The sequence below is a fragment of the Panthera onca genome, chromosome A3, assembly GCF_046562875.1.
Source record: "Panthera onca isolate mPanOnc1 chromosome A3, mPanOnc1 haplotype 2, whole genome shotgun sequence".
Classification (NCBI taxonomy): domain Eukaryota; kingdom Metazoa; phylum Chordata; class Mammalia; order Carnivora; family Felidae; genus Panthera; species Panthera onca.
In genome coordinates, this window is record NC_138341.1 from 26,144,485 (window position 1) to 26,165,809 (window position 21,325).

At 39.4% G+C, this 21,325-nt stretch overlaps 1 protein-coding gene across 4 annotated transcripts in view; it reads left to right on the plus strand.

Annotated features, from left to right (window-relative positions):
* Positions 1-9,723: 9,723 nt before the first annotated feature.
* SPAST (spastin) overlaps positions 9,724-21,325 on the plus strand; it is a 52,479-nt gene continuing 40,877 nt past the window's right edge. For 2 of the 4 annotated variants that reach the window (XM_060645159.3, XM_060645166.3), the window contains exon 1: positions 9,724-10,416. In XM_060645159.3, coding sequence (XP_060501142.1) covers positions 10,002-10,416 — 415 coding nt within the window. In that variant the 5' untranslated portion in view covers positions 9,724-10,001. The remainder of the gene's footprint in view (positions 10,417-21,325) is intronic. The other 2 variants (XM_060645143.3, XM_060645150.3) reach the window with 1 other exon arrangement.

The following is a 21,325-nucleotide window of genomic DNA, read 5'->3' on the forward strand; positions in this document are numbered from 1 at the left end:
CCAAATAACTTAAATGTATGTTTATAAATAGGTCATGAGTTATTAAGTAATAAGTACAATATATAAGTATGATATGTTTTAATTTTAAGACACCCAGAGCCATTTCATATTAATACATGTTGAAATCATTTCTCTTTCCCTTTTCTTTCTTTCTTTTCTTTCTTTTTTTTCTTTTTCTTTTTTTTTTTTTACGTTCTACACCCAACATGAGGCTAGAACTCACCATTCCAAGATCAAGAGTTGCATGCTCTGACCAAGCTAACCAGATGCCCCAAACCTTTTCTTTTCTTAAAGACAAACTTGGTCAGTAAAATAGAAATTGGTAGTTATGCCACCTAATTTACTACACAATAATACCAGATTATTGTGTAAAGTGTTTCTCTATAGTATCATTATCAGAATGCATTACTGATGTATTCATGTATAAGAGAATGCAGAAAAAAATTGAATTAGAAGTCCAACTAGGGTGAAAAAAAAAAACATCCAACTGGATTCAGGCACCCTGTGAAATGATTTACATATTCTACCACATAATATTCTAATCCCTTATAAAGTAAATACAATTATCCCCATAAAATAATAAAATTGATTCAGAAAATGTCATATAAAGTTACATAACTTACACGGCTAGTTGAAATTTTAACCCAGATCTACCTAATTCCAAAAGTGGTGCTCCTAGCTATGCATAAATAGAGGACAAATGTATTAGTATACTTTGGGATTCCAGTAACAAATCCCAACTCCAGTTTGTTAAACAACAAGCAAGACTTTTTGAGTAACAACTGAAAATTCCAGTGGTAATAAGGTGGGTAGCTAACACACTCTATTCATGGCTTGTAAATTTTTTTATGTTTATTTTTTTATTTTTGAGAGAGAGACAGAGTGCAAGCCAGGGAGGGGGAGAGAGAGAGGGAGACACAGAATCTGAAGCAGGCTCCAAGCTTCAAGCTGTCAGCACAGAGGCCCACATAGGGCTCGAACTCACAAACCCCACGAGATTATGACCTGAGCCTAAATCGGACTGCTTAACCAGCTGAGCCATCCAGGCACCCTCGTCATAGCTTTTAAGTATTTTGTTTAAGAAATCTCCACTCCCAAGATGGGGCTCTCCTAATGACTCTGAGATCAAGAGTCGCACGCTCCTACAACTGAACCAGCCAGGTGCCTCCAGGCTTAGATTTTATACTGTTTATCTACAAGTTTCTCACCTTTATCTCTTCTATATATCACCTTCATTCTCAGGCTGATTTCTCATGGTCAAGATATCATTGCTACAAGTACTCAGGACAGCTTGCTTTCTTTTTCATATTCAAAGACAGAAAGCATCACTTCTCTTAGGTTTACTCATGTACAAAAACCTGAACTTTCCTTTAATCTATCCGTCTTGAACCAGTTATGTTGATAATGTGGATGTGATGTGCTAACCTGAATTAATGCCCATTCCTGGTAGTAGTTGATCCCACCAGAATTGTATGAACATGGTACAATGGAAGAGGGTTGGTTCTATAAGAGAAAATCTTAGAATGGGTAGGAAGGGGAAAGAAAGGATTGGATGCTGGCTAGTCAGTCAAAAAACATTCACTACTGCATATTATGTAAAGAGTTCAATTTCAACATGAGCTTACCATAAAAGGGATAAACTAAAACAGAATTTTCACTATAACACAGCATTTCTCTGTGAAGGACTTTATCCCATATGAATACAAAAATGCACAAATAGAAAGATATTTATTGTACCATAGTTTTTAGCAGGAAAAGATTGGGGGTAGGTTAAATTAAGATATCTCAATACAATGGGCTACTGTGTAACCATTGAAAAGATTGAGACAGATCTACAGATACTGGCATAAAAAAACATTTGTTACATAATTTTATGTGAAAAACAATGTATGTTGTAGGAAAATGTATAGTTAAGAATCTGTTTTTGCATGTATATATTTGTGCAAAGCAGAAAGCCTGGTATCTGAGAATTTGAATGATAAACAGTTCCCCACACAAATACAAAACTTCCCTAAATGATTAGAGTGACTTAAATTGTTTGTGCAAACACTATAATTTCTTTTAAGCACTAGCTTTCCTTCTAGGAGTCTGGAATTTTGGTACACCGTGGTCAGTGGGTGCCTAGTAAAACCCAAGCGCTGAGTTTCCGATGACTGTCATGGTGGACAATATTGTTGTCAGAACTCATTGCTGGAGGAATTAAGTGTGTCTTGTGTGACTCTACTGAGAGAAGACTCTTGGAAGCTGGCACCTAGTTTTCTCCAGACTTTGCCCCACCTGCCTTTTTCCCTTTGCTGATTTTGCTGTGCATCCTTATGCTTTAATAAATCATAGCTGTAGGGGCGCTTGGGTGGCTCAGTTGGTTAAGGGTCTGACTTCGGCTCAGGTCATGATCTCGCAGTTCATGGGTTTGAGCCCCACATTGGGCTCTGTGCTGACAGCTCAGGGCCTGGGGTCTGCTTTGGATTCTGTGTCTCCCTCTCTCTCTGCTCCTTCCCAGCTCACACCCTGTCTCTCTCTCTTGCTCTCTCTCTCTCAAAAATAAATAAACATTAAAAAACTTCTCAAAAGTAAATCATAGCTGTAAGTATGACTATATTCTGAGTTCTATGAGTCCTTCTAACAAATCAGGAGGTGATATTGAGGATCTCAAACGCTCAGGGAATTTAAGATAAATATAAATTGCAGTGCCTGCCCTCATAAATTTGTATTCTAGTTAATTTGTATTAGATATATATACATATACATGATACATTTAAATGGCAATATAAGATAATAACCGCCTAAAGGTTAAGATAAATGATATAAAAAATGAATTCTGAAGAAGTTCACATGAGGTTGAGATATATGTCTTTGGAGCAGTATTAACAAAGAATCGGTGTTTAAGCAAAGCTGGGAGGAGTAGGAAGACATAATACAGACTGAAACAGTAATGAGGAGAGTAAATGGAGAAACTTAGGTATCATTACCAGAATATAGGAAATGAGTTAACTTGACAAAGTGGAGAGGAAGATCTCAAGGATAAAGAAGGCTTCCTAAACCCACTGCTGTTGGTTTGAAAACAGACAATTCCGTTGGCATGCCCCAACACTCACCTGGTGCTAACAGTTCCCATTACCCTGCTTTTCATGTGCGCTAAACATGCCCTGCCCACCATAAATACAGAAATGTAAGAGTGTATTACTATAACCAAGTACTCCAAGTGATGATTGAATGTACTGTCTCATAATCTGGATGGCCATTTCAGGGCATTCATTTCAAATTCTGTATTAGCTACCTCTGCTTATGGTTCCACAGCATCACAGCTTGAAAACTCACGTTGAGCAGGTTAGGTAACAATTTGTACTCTTACACCTACTACTATTTCAAAACCATGAGCTCATTCACGCTTTCACTAAGAACAAATCCTCTGTGAAACAGAGAATCTCAAACTGGTGTCTCAGTTTTGTTTTGGTTTGTTTGTTTTTAAATTTTGAGCCCATATCTCCTCAGCTATAGATTTCACATAAAAATTGAGAATTCTCATTTCTCTTGAGATGTTTTAAAAATCTGGCAACAGTACGCCAATATTCTTTTTTTTAGTTTTTTTAAATGTGTATTTATTTTTGAGAGAGAAAGAGAGACAGAGTATGAGTAAAGGAGGGGCAGAGAGAGAGAAGACACAGAATCTGAAGCAGGCTCCAGGTTCCAAGCTGTCAACACAGAGCCCTACTCAAAGCTCGAACTCATGAACCAGGAGATCATGACCTGAGCTGAAGTTGGACACTTAACCGACTGAGCCACCCAGGTGCCCCAGTACAGCACATATTCTCGAAAAGCAAAAATCAGCTGGGGCTGATTAACAGCAGCCCTGTTTCATAAGGGGATGCTACTCTGATTTCTCATAAATTTCATTGTTCATACCATACATACATTTTTGAATACCGCAACCACACCTGGAACTCCTGTATATGTCTCATCACTGTTGCTAGTTGCTACTTGAGTTTTTTATTTAGTGTATCAGACAATAAATCTGATTTTACCCCCTCCTATAATCTTGGTACCTTACTCATTGCCTGGCATGCTGTCAGTGCTTAATATCTATTTGTTGAACAAGTAAATGAATAAAATGCATCACAATGTGGACTCAATACAGAGAAATGATTAATTGCCCACAATTAGGTTTTTGCTTAACACAGCTATTGGATAATAATCCCCCAACTGTTACTGTACTCCTCCCTTTCTCACCTTCAACCATGTCTTTTGTTTCTCTCTTAACTTTTCTGAAAAGTGGTCCTTAATATCTGTCATTGGACCCTACTTCTGATAATCCAGTGTCTCTCAAGCTGAAGGTTTGAGGAGTTCCTTAGAAGAGAAGTAGAGCTAAAACAGCCAAAAAAAAAAAAACCAAAAAAAAAAAAAAAACAACCAAACTATCTGGTGATAATCACTTTGTAAATAAGTTAATGGGTTAAAGTGATAAAATGACCAAATGTCCTGGATTAGTTAGCACAGTACTCAGCTCCTCCTTTTTGTCCTGGTGAAACTGGCCCAGATTCCATTTAAGATTAAGTGTCCTGCAAGTCCTTACCATCTGCAAACTGGGAGGCTGTCCCACTGTAGGTTAAATGGAAAGGTTAGGATCTTCAGTCCAGGCAGACTATAAGGCCAGGATAACAACCAGGCACTGTTCTTCTTGAAACAAATTTAGGAAGATGTCAATTCAGAAAATGGATTTGACTGGGGTATAATTCCAAGAGGCAGAAGATGTGTATTGAGTTTACTAAAAATTGAGATCCCAGGAAAGTCTGATTTCTGGAACAGCACTGTAGGTGTAAAAGACAGAAAATTTATTGATACCTCTTATATCGTAGATATTATGCTGAAGGCTTTAAGTGAATTCTTTCATTTTGTAATTTAATTCTTATTCCACTCATTTTACAGAGGAACTACTTAAAGAATATGTTCCACATTACACAGCTAATGACTGCCAGAACCAGAACACCAAACCTGTCTTTCTGACTCTCAATCCCATATTTTCACCATACAAAAAATTGGAAAAGGTATATTGACACAGTCTATATTAAGCACAAGTGAATAGCAGAGACCTAGCAAGTGGGAGGCCAGAGGCCAGAGACTTAACACCTGTACGCCAAGGAAAAAAAAAAAGATCACTCCTGCTCTAGGGGCCAAAGATATATTTATTTCATAATTAATAATATATAAACAGACTATGTAAAAACATTTTTCTTAACTTCCTGAAGTAGTATGTATCTTTAATATGTGATGTTTGGGCAAGTAACAGACTTTTAGAGCTTCAGGTTCCTTATTTTTAAAGATGTAGACAGCAATGCTTAACTCAAATAGTGATGGTTGAATGAGACAGTATAAGTTAACCTGCTTAGCCCAGAATATGGAGTCAATAAATATTAGCAGTAGTAATAGTCATCATCATATTGTTCCTGTTACCCTAAAATTGTGTTAGTTTACCTCATGATTAAAACTAAGAAGGTTTTTGTGATTCAGCAAAATGGTTGGGAAATGCTTTCTTAGATGAGTAATCCATCTACAGTTTAAGCTGAAATTTTAACTTGAGATAAAAGGAAATTTTACACATAATCACTAGGGTAGATTATTTGCAAAGATGGCCACAATAATTCCATACAGAAATTCCCCCTTAGCAGTGTGAATTTGTCACTCCTCCATCAAGTGTAGAATTTATTCTCCCATTTCTGGCTTTGGAGTTGGACTTGCAATTTGCTTTGATGACAGAATGCAGCAGAAATGACAATGTGCAGCTGTGGGGTTTAGGCTTTAAGAGAACTTGCACTTCCACTCATACTCTCTTTAAAAAAATTTTTTTTTAATTTCTTAAACATTTATTTATTTTCAAGAGAGAAAGAGAGCACACGCAGGGGAGGAGCAGAGAGAGAGAGGGAGACACAGAATCTGAAGCGGCTCCAGGCTCTGAGCTGTCAGCACAGAGCCTGATGTGGGGCTCAAACCCACAAACCATGAGATCACGACCTGAGCCAAAGTCTAACTCTAAACCAACTGAGCCGCCCAGGTGCCCCTAATATATATTTTTTAATATTTATTTATTTTTAAAAGACAGAGCATGATTGGGTGTGTGGGGAAGGGGGAGGGAGTGAGGGAGACACAGAATCCAAAGCAGGTTCTAGGCCCTGAGCTGTCAACACAGAGCCTAATGCTGCTGGGCACTAACCCACAAGCCGTGGGATCACGACCTGAGCTTAGGACGCTTAACCGACTGAGTCACCCAGGCGCCCCTCCACACGTGCTCTCTTGAAGTCAGATGCTATGTAAAGAAGTCTGGAATATACTGCTGGAGACACATACCCGAGCCAACAGTTACCATTGCCATTTGGGCACATGAGTGAGGATAGTTAGGCCACCCAGGCTCAATCAAGCCATCAGATGACTAACATCTACATGAATGACCTCAGGCAAGGCAAGGCCAAAAGAAGAATTGCCTGCTAAACTCAGCCCAAATTGCTCATCCACAAAATCATGAGTAAATAAATGGCTGTAATCTTAAGCCAGTAAATTTTTGGAGTGGCTTATTACACAGCAACAGATATTTACAACAATTACCTGTTTGAATTGTTTTTTGAATTATTGATTTTTTTTAATTTAAAAAAAATGTTTATTGAGAGACAGAGAGAGTGTGCACAAGCAGGGGAGAGACAGAGAGAGAGCAGAAGACACAGAATTGGAAGCAGGCTTCAGGCTCCGAGCTGTCAGTGCAGAGCCTGATGTGGGGCTCAAACCCATGAACCGTGAGATCATGACCTGAGCTGAAGTCTGACTGAGCCACGCAGGCGCCCCTCAAATTGTTGGTATTTATTAAGTGAGTACTATAAGCAAGGCATCAGGTTAGGTGCAGAAAGTAAGCCAAAATGGGTAAGGTTTGGCCACTGCCTTGAAATAAGTTTATCATCTATACCAGGAGGTGATAAAGCATTTAAATAACTGTCACACAAGGCAATATATTAGAAGAGTCATAGAGTAACACAACCAAATTGTCATAAGAATTAAAAAATAGAATCATTTCTGCTGCAGGTGATAAGGGAAGGATTTATTGAAAAGATAACATTACAGGGGTGCCTGGGTGGCGCAGTCGGTTAAGCTTTTGACTCTTGGTTTCAGCTCAGGTCATGATCTCATGGTTTGTGGGATCAAGTCCCAGGTGGGGCTCTGTGCTGATAGCATGGAACCTGCTTGGGACTCAGTCTCTCCCTCTCTCTCTGCCCCTCCCCCCTCAAAATAAATAAATATTTAAGAAAAGAAGATAACATTATGGTTAAGCCATGAGAGATTTTGACAGTGGAAGTAGGAGGAGAAGCAATTCTAAGGGAAAGAAAAATGACACAAGGATAACTGTGGTCCTAGGAAAGAGCAATGAATGTTTGGAAACTTGCTAGTAATTCATTTTAGTGGATTATAGTATATGTGTAGATGTGAGAGAACCTTTCTTCATTCAACAACTTATCAAGCAGCAACTTCATTCCAGGCACTAATCTGTTATTATGTAATAGATGTGAAAGCTGAGTCACTCACTAGTCCAAGATCATAGAAAGTGGTGGAGCAGGGATTAAAATGCAACCAATCTGACTCCAGATCCACTCTACTGTATGCCATGTCTTGGCAAGTTAAAAAGTTGTTTAAGGAAAAACAAAAACAAAACTGGCACCATCAACAGTTGAATGGTAAAATAAATTGTTGTAAATTCATATAGTGGAAAACCACATAGCAGTGAAAATAAATGTACTATACCTATACAAATCAACAAGGAGTTATCACAAACACTTAACTATTGAGCAGAAAACTGCTAATTAAGAATACATGTGGTATGGTTGCATTTGTATAAGGTCAAAACCAGGCAAAACTATACAATATATTCTATAGAAATACATACAGACATTGCAAAACTAAAATGAAAGGCAAAGGAACAATGAGTACAAAATTTTGGACAGCAGCTTCCTCGAAAGGGGGAGATTGAGATTAGGGAGGGGCTCACAAAGTGCTTCAAGGAACAGGTCACATTAGTTTTTCTTAAACTGGATGCTGTTTGTTTCATTATTTTTCTTTGTACATATAAGTTACACATATTTTCTTTGCATGATACATGTATAAATATAAGGGATTTCACATTACAACAAAAGTACTATGGTGTTCAAAAGAGAAAAGTCAGGAATGGAAATTAATCAAATATGAAGGAAAGGACATTTCAGAATGAGGAATTGGCAGAAGCACAGAGGCAGGCAAAGGGGTGGGGAGCAGTTGTAGCGAAACAGGGGGTAAGTCATTTTTGCAATAACCTATGTTTGTAGGGAGGTAGTGGTGGGAAAAAATTAGACAAAATTTTGGCCAGAATATGGAGATTCTTGGAAGCTGGCATGAAGCATTTATAAACCTCACTCTGTCAACAATGGGGACTTTATCAGTTAGGATTCCTTAATTTTAGGCAACAAGAAACAACTATGGCTAACCCAAGTAAAAAGAAAAAGAGAGGAAACAAAAGAGAGATAGATGGAGAAAGGGAGAGAGAGAAACAGAGAAATAGAGATACAGGCTGAATAGTTTATTGGATAGGTTACACTATCAAGTGACCAGTCCAGGAGACTGGCAGCTCTGGGGATCTCAATGAGATGAACTGATAGACTAGCTCTTTAGAGCAACTCAGTTCCTACTATCTTTTATCCCAGTGTGTCCATCCAAGATTCCAGTTTGTAGGAGAGTATATTAACCTCATGTTTCCACTTCTGTGATCTGGGAGGTTGGGTTCATTGCTTGCAGCTCATTGGAATACAGGCAGCAGAAGTGGGTAGGTAGTTCCCCAAAGGAAGGGACATCCAGTAGATTAAAAAAAAAAAAAAAAAAAAAAAAAAAAAGGGCCCAGTCTGGACTCTTTAGTAAGCTGTGGGGTGATTACTGTGCAAAACCTAGGAATGTCCCTATTCAAACGAATTAATTCTTCAAAATAGACATCTAAACACATACTAATTAAACCTCTAGAATCGTTCACTTCATTCCAGTGAGCTAACATTTTTGTTTTCGGTGACCTTGAGTTTATACGTCTCTACAATTGCTTCTTTCTCAGATAATAATTCCCAGATTGGTACCCTTACTTTTTTTTTTTTCTTTTTAATACAAAATAGGATCATACCACACCGATCGGTAATTTCCTATTTTCACTTAACAATATATCCTGGACACCTTCCTTTATCAGTACATATAGGTCCACCTCATTCTTTTTAAATGGTCCACGGAATTACATATAGGTATTCCAAAATTCATTTAATCATTTTCCTATAGATGGACACTGAGAGTGTTTTCATGGTACCCATTACTTTTGAGATGGAACACAGGTGAACCATCCCTTGCGGAAGACTGGCAGAAAATGCTGAAAGAAATATAAGAAAACGATGACAGTGCGAGATAGGAGCCCTGCGAACTAGCAGAACGACCCCAAGCCGCAGCTGTACCCGCTGCGCTGAGGAGTTGATGACCAAGGTTCCCCGCTCAGCAGTTGCCGGGGACAGCGTTGCCAGTAGAGCGACCAGTCCCTGAGGACAACGTAGCCGAACTGTACCTTGGGAACAGTAGTCCCGCTGGGAAGGGCCCAAAGGGCGGGAACTGCACACGCGCAGTAGGAGCTCGGGTCAACAAAGACGGCGGCGTGCGCGCGCGCGCCGGAGAAAGACATGGGTGTGCGTGCGCGTGCGCGGTCACCGCTCGGAGCTACCAGGAGGCTGAGAGGACACCGAGAGGGAGGGGCAGTAGCTACCGACCGCTGGAGGAGGAAAGGGGTTGTGCTCTTGGCCGAGCGCGGAGAAAGGGGCGGAGCCTGCGAGCAGCGCGTGGAGGTGCCGAGCTCCTGGGACCGGCGGGCGCGCGGGCGTCTGTGGCCCTCGCCGTCCCAGTGGCCGCCGCCGTCGCTTGGTCGCCGTCGGTCTGCGGGAGGCGGGTTATGGCGGCGGCGGCAGTGGGAGCTGTGAATGAATTCTCCGGGTGGACGAGGGAAGAAGAAAGGCTCCGGCGGCGGCAGCAGCCCGGTGCCTCCCAGGCCTCCGCCCCCCTGCCTGGCCCCCGCCCGTCCCGCCCCCAGGCCGGCCCCCCCGTCCGAGTCGCCGCATAAGCGAAACCTGTACTACTTCTCCTACCCGCTGTTCATAGGCTTCGCGCTGCTGCGGTTCGTCGCCTTCCACCTGGGGCTCCTCTTCGTGTGGCTCTGCCAGCGCTTCTCCCGCGCCCTCATGGCTGCCAAGAGGAGCTCCCGGGCCGCGCCGGCGCCGGCCTCGGCCTCGCCCCCGGCACCAGTGCCGGGCGGGGAGGCCGAGCGCGTCCGAGCCTTCCACAAACAGGCCTTCGAGTACATCTCCGTTGCCCTGCGCATCGATGAGGACGAGAAAGGTAACTAGGGGGCTGAGGGGAGGGGGGGAGGCGGCGCCAGAAAGAAAGCGGTGGGGTTGCCGAGGGATGGCAACACCTGCGTCCCTTTGCTCTGGGAGTGGGCAGTGCACCCTCGGAATTGATCCACCCCACCAGACGGCTTCACCGCGGTCAGACCCTCGTCCTGTTCTCAGTTAAACCTCCCCCCATTCAGCCACCCTAGCTGTCGACTTTGTTTCAGACACCAGCCTTCCCCTTCACTTCGACATGACCCAAGTCCCTGAGACAGCCGGACGTGCTAGTGACAGTGACAGTTGTCCTAGAGTGACCACACGGATCCTTTCTAGCACTGTAAACAGTGTGTGGCTTCCTCTGAGCCAGGTTTCCAAAAGGTTTTGGTATCGGAGAAGCTGTGCCTTGTTAGAAGCTTTTAATGAAAGCAAAGTACTGTAGTGTCAAAAAAAAAAAAAAAAAAGAACAAATGGTGACTTAATTTTGAAAGGAACAGCTGCATCGGATTATAGCTAAATTGGCATTTTGTTTGAAGTTACAGGACAGGCATTTTATCAATAGAATGACTCCCAAGTGCTTTTCTATCCAGTTCTAGTTTAACGTGAAATTTGTGCCTTGTTTGATTTTATGTAAATCAGCATAAGGTTGCCTCTAAGTTTCTAAATTGAAATGTTAAATGAACAGGAAAAACTTACATAGCTCGTTTTATAATAAAACTTGAAGCAAAGATGTATATCTTTTTTTTTCCATCTCCCTCTTTCCCACTTTGAATGAAAGCAAAATCTATATCCTTTAGATTTTTTTAAACGTTTTTAAGTGGTTCTGTGCACCAAGCTCTGTACTATTAGGTTTATGTGTATTACCTATTTAATCCTCACAACTACCCTGTGAGTTAAAAGTACTGTTAGTATCAGCATTTTACAGATGAACAAACTGAGTCCCAAAGGATTAAAGCATTTCAAACCTATGCTGATTGCTAATGAAAAAAATTTTTTTATGGAAGATGAGAGCTGAAGTTAGAAGATGTCTTAAAACATTTTGAAAATCCCTCCTTTCATCTCTCCCTCTGGTACGCTGAGATCTTCTTTTTCCTGTAACTACCAAAGAACATTTTTCTATCCCACCTCAATTAGGTGTTCACTTACATTGTCAGTTAGAAAGGAAAAAAAAAAAACCAATCTGCTGTTCATTTGCAATATTTCACCACTGTCAACTGCAGAAACTGTTCTAGAATTTCAGTTTTGTTGAAACCTATTTCCTTTGGATTTAAGGAAAGGGACAGGCATTCATGGTTTTTGATTGTTAGGACAGTGGAGGTTAAGAGAGTTCTAGGAAAGGACACCTCGCTGGCTCAGTCGGTGGAACACACACCTCTTGATCTCAGGGTTCTGAGTTTGAGCCCCCCATTGGGTGTAGAGATTGCTTTAAAAAAAATCTTTATTTAAAAAAAAGAGTTATAGGAAGGAGTTCTGTTTAAGAACAAAAATACCATGTGTTTGTGGAAGGAAGTTTTTTGTTAACTGCTTTATGCTGTACCACCACTTAGGAACATCCAAGGATCCTTGGTGAGGGTGAAGAGTACCATCGTCTCTTCCTAGAGAAGCACTGTTTTATTGCACTATCTGGTTACAGTAGGGTCTTCAGAAGTTTACCAGTCTAGGTAAAAAGATGGTTTAGAATAGAGGGAAGATCTTTAAAGGTAGATTCATTGTAGTATTTAGGAAAAGAATGCCAGAAAATATAAGGATATTTTATTTAACACTGAGTGATGGGAGTTAGGAGGGAGGTAGAATAAGAGGAGAGGGCAAGGAAAACCTAGATATGAAAAAAAAAAAAAAAAAGATCTGAGGCTATTAGATTTAAAGAGAAATCAGTTTCATGTGAGGGATAAGTGACAGAAGTAGAATTTAGACTTTGTGTTTCATACTTATAATTTATCTTAGAGTATCACATGTATGCCTGCATCTATTATAGTTAAATCCTCCTAAAATATTTTTTAAGTATAAATATTTCAGCAATCCATGGACCACATCAGCCTCATTCTACCAATAATGTTTCTATTCAAAGTTTTTTGCTTTATTTTAGTTTCTAAAAGATGTCGGAATGGGCTTTGGTAACTCTTCAGTTTGAGTTCTGCAACTGATGCCTTATATGCCAAAACTAATTCAAACTGAAACAAATTATTCATTTTCCTTTAAAAATGAGTTAAAGCTAAGTTTATATTGTCATGGTTCTCTTCTATCTCCTATTTTTTCTTTAGAATATTGAAACTTTTTGTACTTGAGCCTTAATCCAGTAGTTGCAAGAGTTCACATTTGAAGCCTATTTATCTCTCAGCTGTCTTTGACAGTATAGAAGAATACGAGAATTTCATTCTCCCTCTTTCCCACTGTGTCAAAAATACTGTATATATAAACAAATAGAACCCTTTGAGGCTGCTGGGTGGCTCCGTTGGTTAAGTGTCCAACTCTTGATCTTGGCTCAGGTCTTGGTCTTGGGGTCGTGAGTTCAAGCCCCACGCTGGGCTCTGTGCTGGGCATGAGGCCTACTTAAAAAAAAAAAAAAAGAAAGAAAGAAAGAAAAAGCAAGAAATGAATTGTCTTTAAATCAGTCATCAAAGTTTTCCTAACTCTGGTAAACCATCAAGGGGCTAGTAATGTGATGCACTGCTATTCCCTTAGCAACTTGACTTAGCTTCTAAATGTGCTGAAAGCCACTTTGTTTCTGCAGGTGAAGTGCGCTATTTCAGACTCTAGTGGTGTTAATTAATTGAAACATTTGATGCCTTGAAGTAATAAAGGCCAAATTAAATCTTATTTTAATAAAGTAGTGTATACATGTGGTTTATATAGTGACTGCTTATTTTGTATTTTATTCTTTTGGCATACTCAGCTTTGATACTGAATTTTCATAAATGCCTAAGTTTGTATGAAGCCACTCTATTTTTTTTTTATTAAAATTTTTTTTTTTTAACATTTATTTATTTTTGAGACAAAGAGAGACAGAGCATGAACGGGGGAGGGGCAGAGAGAGAGGGAGACACAGAATCGGAAGCAGGCTCCAGGCTCCGAGCCATCAGCCCAGAGCCTGACGCGGGGCTCGAACTCACGGACCGCGAGATCGTGACCTGAGCTGAAGTCGGACGCTTAACCGACTGAGCCACCCAGGCGCCCCGAAGCCACACTATTTTAAACAGAGAAGAATAACACAGCAAATTCTGTTTACCTAATGTAAGGATAGTTGAGTTCTATTCATTAAAGCAAGAATTTATTGGATACTAATTCATTTGCATAGCTCTGCATTCTTGATGCTACGTAAGAAAAACTCACTTCCTCTCCAGTGAGATAAGACGGCATTTGCTATGTGATTAATAAAAGATGTGTGTGTTTTCATGCATTTTATATATCTCTCATTTTTGTCAAGGAGTTAAATAATTTGTGGATATATTTTTAATTGTTGAACATCTTTGGAAAACTGATAACCTTTTATATTCATCATGTGTATGGAGAAACTGAAATTTAAAGAGTGAACTCACATTAGCAGAACCAGGAACAGAGTTTAGGTGAAGTTAAGAATATTGTACTTTCTGCTTTATACTAGGCAGATTTTCTATTGTGTAATGCTTGCACTAGACCCTTTGGAATACTTGGGGGAAAGGAGGAGGTTGTCATAGTGGGTCTTTGGATTAACCGGAACATGACCTAACATGTTTGGCATGACTCCTGCAAGTAGTGGTGCAGGTTTTGTAGGTGTGGTTTGATTACCTGGAGTGTGTAGAACTTGACAGTAAGGGCCCAGTATGTTGTATGAAAGAGAGAGAGTTGGTTTCTCAGGATATTGTAGGGCTGAAGAACCTGGCATCAAGGACAGAAATTGTCTAATAGAATCTTTTTATATTTATTCCCAGTTTATATTTAAAACAGAATTTTGAAACATTGTCGTATAATTGTGTAATTCCCTATAATTCATCCTTATGCTGTTTAAAACACGCACAAAATACTTGCCTATCTATATTTTCAGAAGGTAAAGATAGAGAAGAGAGAAAATAAATGTCAGATTTGGTATGCTTTCTTTTACCCTTAAAACCTGCTAGTCACCATGTTGAAAAGACTGATTTCAGACAATTTTCTTGGGCCTGATGATTATGCTCTGAAGTTTCTATGATTAGAACAAGGAAATAATTATTCTGATGGATGGACATTCACATAATATCACCCTTTTCCAAAAGAATAACATCATCTTTTATTAAATACACAATAAACATTTCACATTTCTCTTCAAGAATAGTTAGTGGCATTTGCACTAAAAAGACAAAAAGGCAGCCACTGTTAGGAACTGTATCCCTTGCTGTGTTTTTAGATCTTTTTTATTGCAGTTTATATTTTTCCTAATGTAGAATGTAGTTAAACCCTATAAAACTCATCTGGTAACTGGATTCCTAAGAATCTATCCAGATGAGTCATCTAGATGATAGTTGAGGAATAGTCAGTAAATGGATATTAAATTACTAAATTATTAAAATTATTAAATTATTGACAAAGGATCTTCCCTAACCTTTCCTACCTCTTTTTTCTACTATCATATTCCCCGTGCTCCATCCAATCCAGTAGTTGGCCTTTTGACTTCTAGCAAAGTATGGATTCTCTATTTTTCTAATGGTTTCCTCTTTTTTTGACTTACAATTCTCCTTGACCTATATAATACCCGTGAAATTATTAATGTGCCTATTTTTTCTCTTTGTGGATTAACTGCTCATGCTAGATATCCTATAGAATAAAACTTTGAGCAGACTCACATGTCAGCAGTTGTTCTTTCTGGTCAATGAAGAAAGAAAAATAGCAAAATCTATGATTATCTTGGAGACTTGTTTTACAGCTAACTAGGTAGAGCATAGACATTCTAAACTTATTCGTGTATCTTTCCAGCTCTTCTACAGATACTTTATGCTACAATAGAGAGGAAGAGAAGTAACTGTTGTTTTTAAGTGGGTTTTGTCAATGTCTTTCAGTCAACCATCACTAGGAACACACACCTGTAATTGAACAGGTGCAATTTATCATTGAAGCAGGGAGAACGTGCGCTGTGGAAACCATGGCATCCTAGGGAAAGGGTGTTGGAAATGACTTACTCTAGGATTTGGGCTTGTATTGGGTGATTTTGAGGAGGATTTTAAGGAAGTACAGTTTTACTCTGGATTGGATGATATGAGGAGGTGAAGATATTCTATGATTAAGTGTGATTAAATGTGATTTAGGAAGAGGGAAGAATAGAATAAGGCTAAAGCTGTTACTGGTTGAGAAGCACTCATTAGGCTGAAAAGGGGGGTGTTTGGTATTTCATGGCTTGGACAGTGTTCATGTTTTGTCTGTGTCTTGTGTTTGTCTTGATCCATCACCATCATAGAGTAGCCTTATCTGATGCTAATGTTGTATGAAATTGTTTATGTTCAAAAGAACACCAGACCTAGGTGTAATGCCAGATCAACTCTTAGTTACACCAGACCCTAGCTGATACTAATAGTACTAGGCCAGCTCCTGGGTGTTAGGGACTGCTTTCCTCTTCCTTAGCTTTGAGGGTCTAATTTTACCCTTAATTGCAGCGCCTAATATCCAAAATGGCATTTGAATTCTGACTATTTAAGATCTTGGGCAAGTTCCTTACTATACTGAGACCATGTTTGGAAAATACTTAGTGCTTGCACCTAGTAGGTCCTCAGAAAATGAGACTACTGTTTTTAATTTCAACAATCCTCTTAAATTATAACTCCTAGAGGTTATGTTAGAACATTGTTTTAAACCTTCATACCTAGTTTCTGTTACCATTTTTAGGACACAAGTGCAGTGTAAATTACATTTGGGAAAGAAAGAGAATTATCTAAAGAGTGATATAAAAATCTTTTTGCTAATTGTGACCCTTAGTTCAGAAAAAAAGTTGGAAGTCTCCGCCTAAGCTCACTTAGTGTCTTAGCTTCTTGTTATAAAAGAGATAAAATTAATGTTTTTGTACTTTCTTTAATATTTTGGTAAAGTTTATTTTGAGAGAGAGCGAGAGCATGGGCACATGCACGTGAGCAGAGAAGGGGTAGAGAGAGAGGGAGAGAGAGACAATCCCAAGCACGCAAGCAGGCTCCACACTGTTAGTGTAGAGCCCGATTCAGGGCTCCAACTCATGAACCATGAGAACATGACCTGAGCTGAAGTCAAGAGTCCGACACTGAACAGACTGAGCCACCCCGGCGCCCCAATCTTTCTGTATTCATATATGAATGTAATGCAAGCTTTTTGTGGAGAATTTGGAAAATAGAGAAAATGCACTGAAAAAAATTAAACTTACCCACTACCCATAGTAAATACAAAAGACTTTTAAAAAGATAAACTAATTGGCATTCTTAAGGTTTAAAGAAAATGTCCAAAACCAAAATGATTTCTTTACATGGGATTCAAAACTTTTTAATTCAAAACATGGGAATTAAATGGGAAAATAAGTTAAAAAATATTTTTTAATGTTTATTTTATTTTTGAGAGAGAGAAAGACAGAACATGAGTCAGGGAGGGACAGAAAGAGAGGGGGACACAAAATCTGAAGGAGGCTCCAGGTTCTGAGTTGTCAGCACAGAGCCCGATCAGGGGCTCAAACCCACAAACAATGAGATCATGACCTGAGCCGAAGTTGGACCCTCAACCGACTGAGCTACCCAGGCGCCCTGGAAAATAAGTTTTTACTTTAGAAATAAACCTTGAAGTTAGAAAGTGAATGCAAGTGTGACTTTTTTGCTGAATTAAAACACAGTAGAAAGTGTCCTTTTCAGGGGCGCCTGGGTGGCTCAGTTGGTTGAGCGTCCAACTTCAACTCAGGTCATGATCTTGTGGTTCATGAGTTTGAGCCCCACATTGGGCTCTGTGCTGACAGCTTAGAGCATGGAGCCCGATTCGAATTCTGTGTCCCCTCTCTCGCCACTCCTCCCCTACTTGTGTGTATGCACGTGCTCTCTCTCTTTCAAAAAATGAATAAATATTAAAAAATTTTTTTTAAATTAAGTGTCCTTTCCAGTGATAGTGACCTATGAGAGAATTAATCTGGGGGCTATTTGCTGATGCTTCATGGTCCCTGTGGTTTCTTAGTATTTAGCACACAATAAACTCTATTGTAGGATTTTTAAAGATACTTGTTACTCTGTCAATTGTGACACTTGCAAGTTGCTAGCAGAAAATTGTGTAGGAAAATGAATATATTTGTTCCCTGGAATTTTTTGTAGGCGTATACTAAGGACTAAACAAGTAAAAGCAGTGGCTTTATATAACTTAAATGAGGAAAACTCAAGAACGTACAACTGTGCATGCAGTTCAGAAGTAGAAGGATTTAGTCAACCAACAAATGTACTAAGTGTAATAAAAATAGTAAAAGTAATGTTTACATGCTTCTTTATTATTTAAAGTATTGTCTGTCACATATCCTATTTCATTTGATTTTTGACATAACTCGGTTAGGTAAAAAAATGTCATCTTGCTTTTAGGTCAGGAGACTAAAGCTCAGAGAGATTGACTGACTTTCCCAAAGTCGTACTGCTATTAAATGATGACCAATGGGGTGCCTGAGTGGCTCAGTCAGTTGAGCGTCCGACTTCGGCTCAGGTCATGATCTCACGGCTCGTGAGTTCGAGCCCTGCGTCGGGCTCTATGCTGACAGCTTAGAGTATGGAGCCTGCTTTGGATCCTGTGTCTCCCTCTCTCTCTACCCCTTCCCCATTCATGCTGTCTCTCTTTCTCTCAAAAATAAACATGTAAAAAAATTTTTTTAAATGATGAGCGAGGACTTATGTCCCCATCTTCTTACTTACTACAAACACATATCCTCTCTCTCTACCTCAAACTACTCTTGTTTTGACCCTCCCTCTGGCAGTGTGGGTACTACTACTATATGAATGAAAAAGATGAAGTAGATAATTCATAACTTAGTCCACTATATTTACCTCTATTTATTTATATTTTTTAAATTAAAATTGTTTATTTTGAGAGAGCAAGCACAAGTGGGGAAGAGTCAGAGAGAGAATCCCAAGGATGCTCCATGCCATTATGCAGAGCCCAGCATGGGGCTCAATCTCACAGATCATGAGATTGTGACCTGAGCAGAAATCAAGAGTCAGCCCCTTAACTGATTGAGCCACCCAGGTACCCCTAGACTTACGTCAATTTAAAGACGGATGTTGTTAGTATTTCTGTTGCTTGTACAGTAGCACATACTCAAAAATTAAAATAATGAACAAATATAGGGAGTGAAAATCCTCTGTAATCTTAGCCTTGGGAAGATGATTGCTAATAAGTTATCTGATTTTACTTATATAAATGTAAGTATTCATTAGAGGAAACAAATGTTATAATAAACTGATCTGTACCTTTTCAATGTATTGGGACTCTCTTTGCATATCAATATATCTGATCTTCTGTTCTTTAGTTTTTAAGTAAACTTTGATTAACTTATATATAAAGTGCACAATTACTTTATTGCTTAATGAATTTTCAAAGTGAACATAGCAGTCTGAAACCCCACCAGGTTAAGAAATAGAATATTACTAGTGCACCTGGGCAGCTCAGTCAGTTGAGTGTCTGACTTCAGTGCAGGTCATGATCTCGTGATTCCTGGGTTCTAGCCCCATGTGGGGCTCTGTGCTGACAGCTCAGCTCAGAGCCTGGAGCCTGCTTCGGATTCTGTGTCTCCTTTCTCTCTCTCTCTCTCTCTCTCTCTCTCTCTCTCTCTGCCCCTCTTCCACTTGCCCTGTCTCTCTCTCTCAAAAATAAATAAAAACATTAAAAAAAATAGAATATTACTTCAAAAAGCCTGCCTTTGTCATGCTTTCTTCCATCTTCCACGTGCTCCTTTTCCCCATCTTTTGTGAAGGTATCTACAAATCCTAACTCTAACACTATAGGTCAGTTTTTCCCCATCTTCAGCTTTACAATGAAATCAATAAATGCTTGTCAATTATTCTGTGATGTTGCACATGGCAGTAGTTTTGTTCATTTTCATTGCTGTATACCAAGGGATAGCAAATTGCTTATAATGGGCCATTTAGTAATTTTTTTTAAGTTTATTCATTTTGAGAGAATGTGCACGTGCAGGGGGTGGGGTGGGGGGAGAGTCAGAGAGAGAGGGTGAGAGAGAGAATCCTAAGCAGGCTCTGTGCTAATGCTGGGCTCAATCTAATGAACCATGAGATTATGACCTGAGCTGAAATCAGGAGTCAGACATTTAACCAACTGAGGCACCCAGGTGCCCCAGTAATTTTTTTATTGTGGTAAAGCATAGATAACATAGAATTTGCTGTTTTAATCATTTTAAGCATACAATTCAGTGGCATTAAATACATTCCCAGTGTTGTGCAACCATCACTATTATCCATTTCTAGAACTTTTTTTTTTTTAATTTTTTTTTTTTTAACGTTTATTTATTTTTGACACAGAGACAGAGCATGAACGGGGGAGGGTCAGAGAGAGGGAGACACAGAATTGAAACACAGAATTGAAACAGTGCTGACAGCTCAGAGCCCGATGCAGGGCTCGAACTCAGACCGCGAGATCATGACCTGAGCCGAAGTCGGCCGCTTAACTGACTGAGCCACCCAGGCGCCCCAATTTCTAGAACTTTTTATCAATCCAGACAGAAACTCTGTACCTATTAAATAATAACTCTCCACCTATATTCCCTTCTCCATTCTCCCCTTTCCTCCGTCCCTGGTAATTTCTGTTCTACTTTCTGTTTGTATGAATTTGCCTATTCCAGGTACCTTATGTAAATGGAATCATATGGTATTTTTTGTGTGTCTGACTTGCCTCACTTAACATAATGTTTTCAGGGTTCATCAGCCATGTTGTAGTATGTATCAGATTTCATTCCTTTTTTTAAATTAATTTATTTATTTTAGAGAGCGAGAGCAAGCAGGGCAGGGGCAGAGAGAGTGAAAGCGAGAGCATGAGAGAGAGAGAGAGAGAGAGAGAGAGAGAGAGAGAGAGAGAATCCCAAGCAGGCTCCCCATTGCCAGTGCAGAACACTTCGGGTGTTCTGCCACGAACCATTACATCATGACATGAGCTGAAATCAAGAGTTGGACTCTTAACCGACTGAGTCACCCAGGCATCCCAGATTTCATTCCTTTTAAAGGCTGCCTAATATTCCATTATACACACACACACACACACACACACACACACACCCACACACCACATTTTGTTTCACTATTTGTCTTTTGATGGACATTTGGGTTGTTTCCATCTATTGTGAATAATGCTACTATGGACATGAATATACAGGTATCTGCTTCCCTGCTTTCGGTATTTTTGAGTATCTGCGTAGGAGTAGAATTGCTGGATCATATGGTAATTCTGTGTTTAATTTTTTGAGGGACTTTTCCACATCAGTTGTACCATTTGTATGTTGCTACTACCAGTGGGCAAGGGTTTCTAATTTCTCCACATTGGTTAGTTTTAGGGTTTTTTAAATAATAGTCTTCCTAATGGATGTGAAACAATGCCTCATCATGGTTTTGATTTGCATTCCCTAATTTATGATGTTGAACATTTTTTCATTTGCTTATTGGTTATTTCTATATCTACTCTGAAAATGTCTTTTTATGTCCTTTGTCAGTTTTTATGTTGCGTTTGATTTTTTGTTGTTGAATTTAGTAAATATTTAGTAAATATTTTAAGTTGTCACAGCTACTCAAAATTCTCATGTAGTAGGTGTGATCCAGTAAAGTTTTATGTACTAAAACAGGTAGTTGACAATATTTGACCTTTGGGTCACTGCCATAGATTATGTAGTTTGCTTGTAGTTAAAATTATTAGCTAATAATTTCAACTACAACAGTGAATGTAAGTTTCTGCCACCCCACTCTTCTCTTGACTTGGTACAGTTTGGTTGGTTG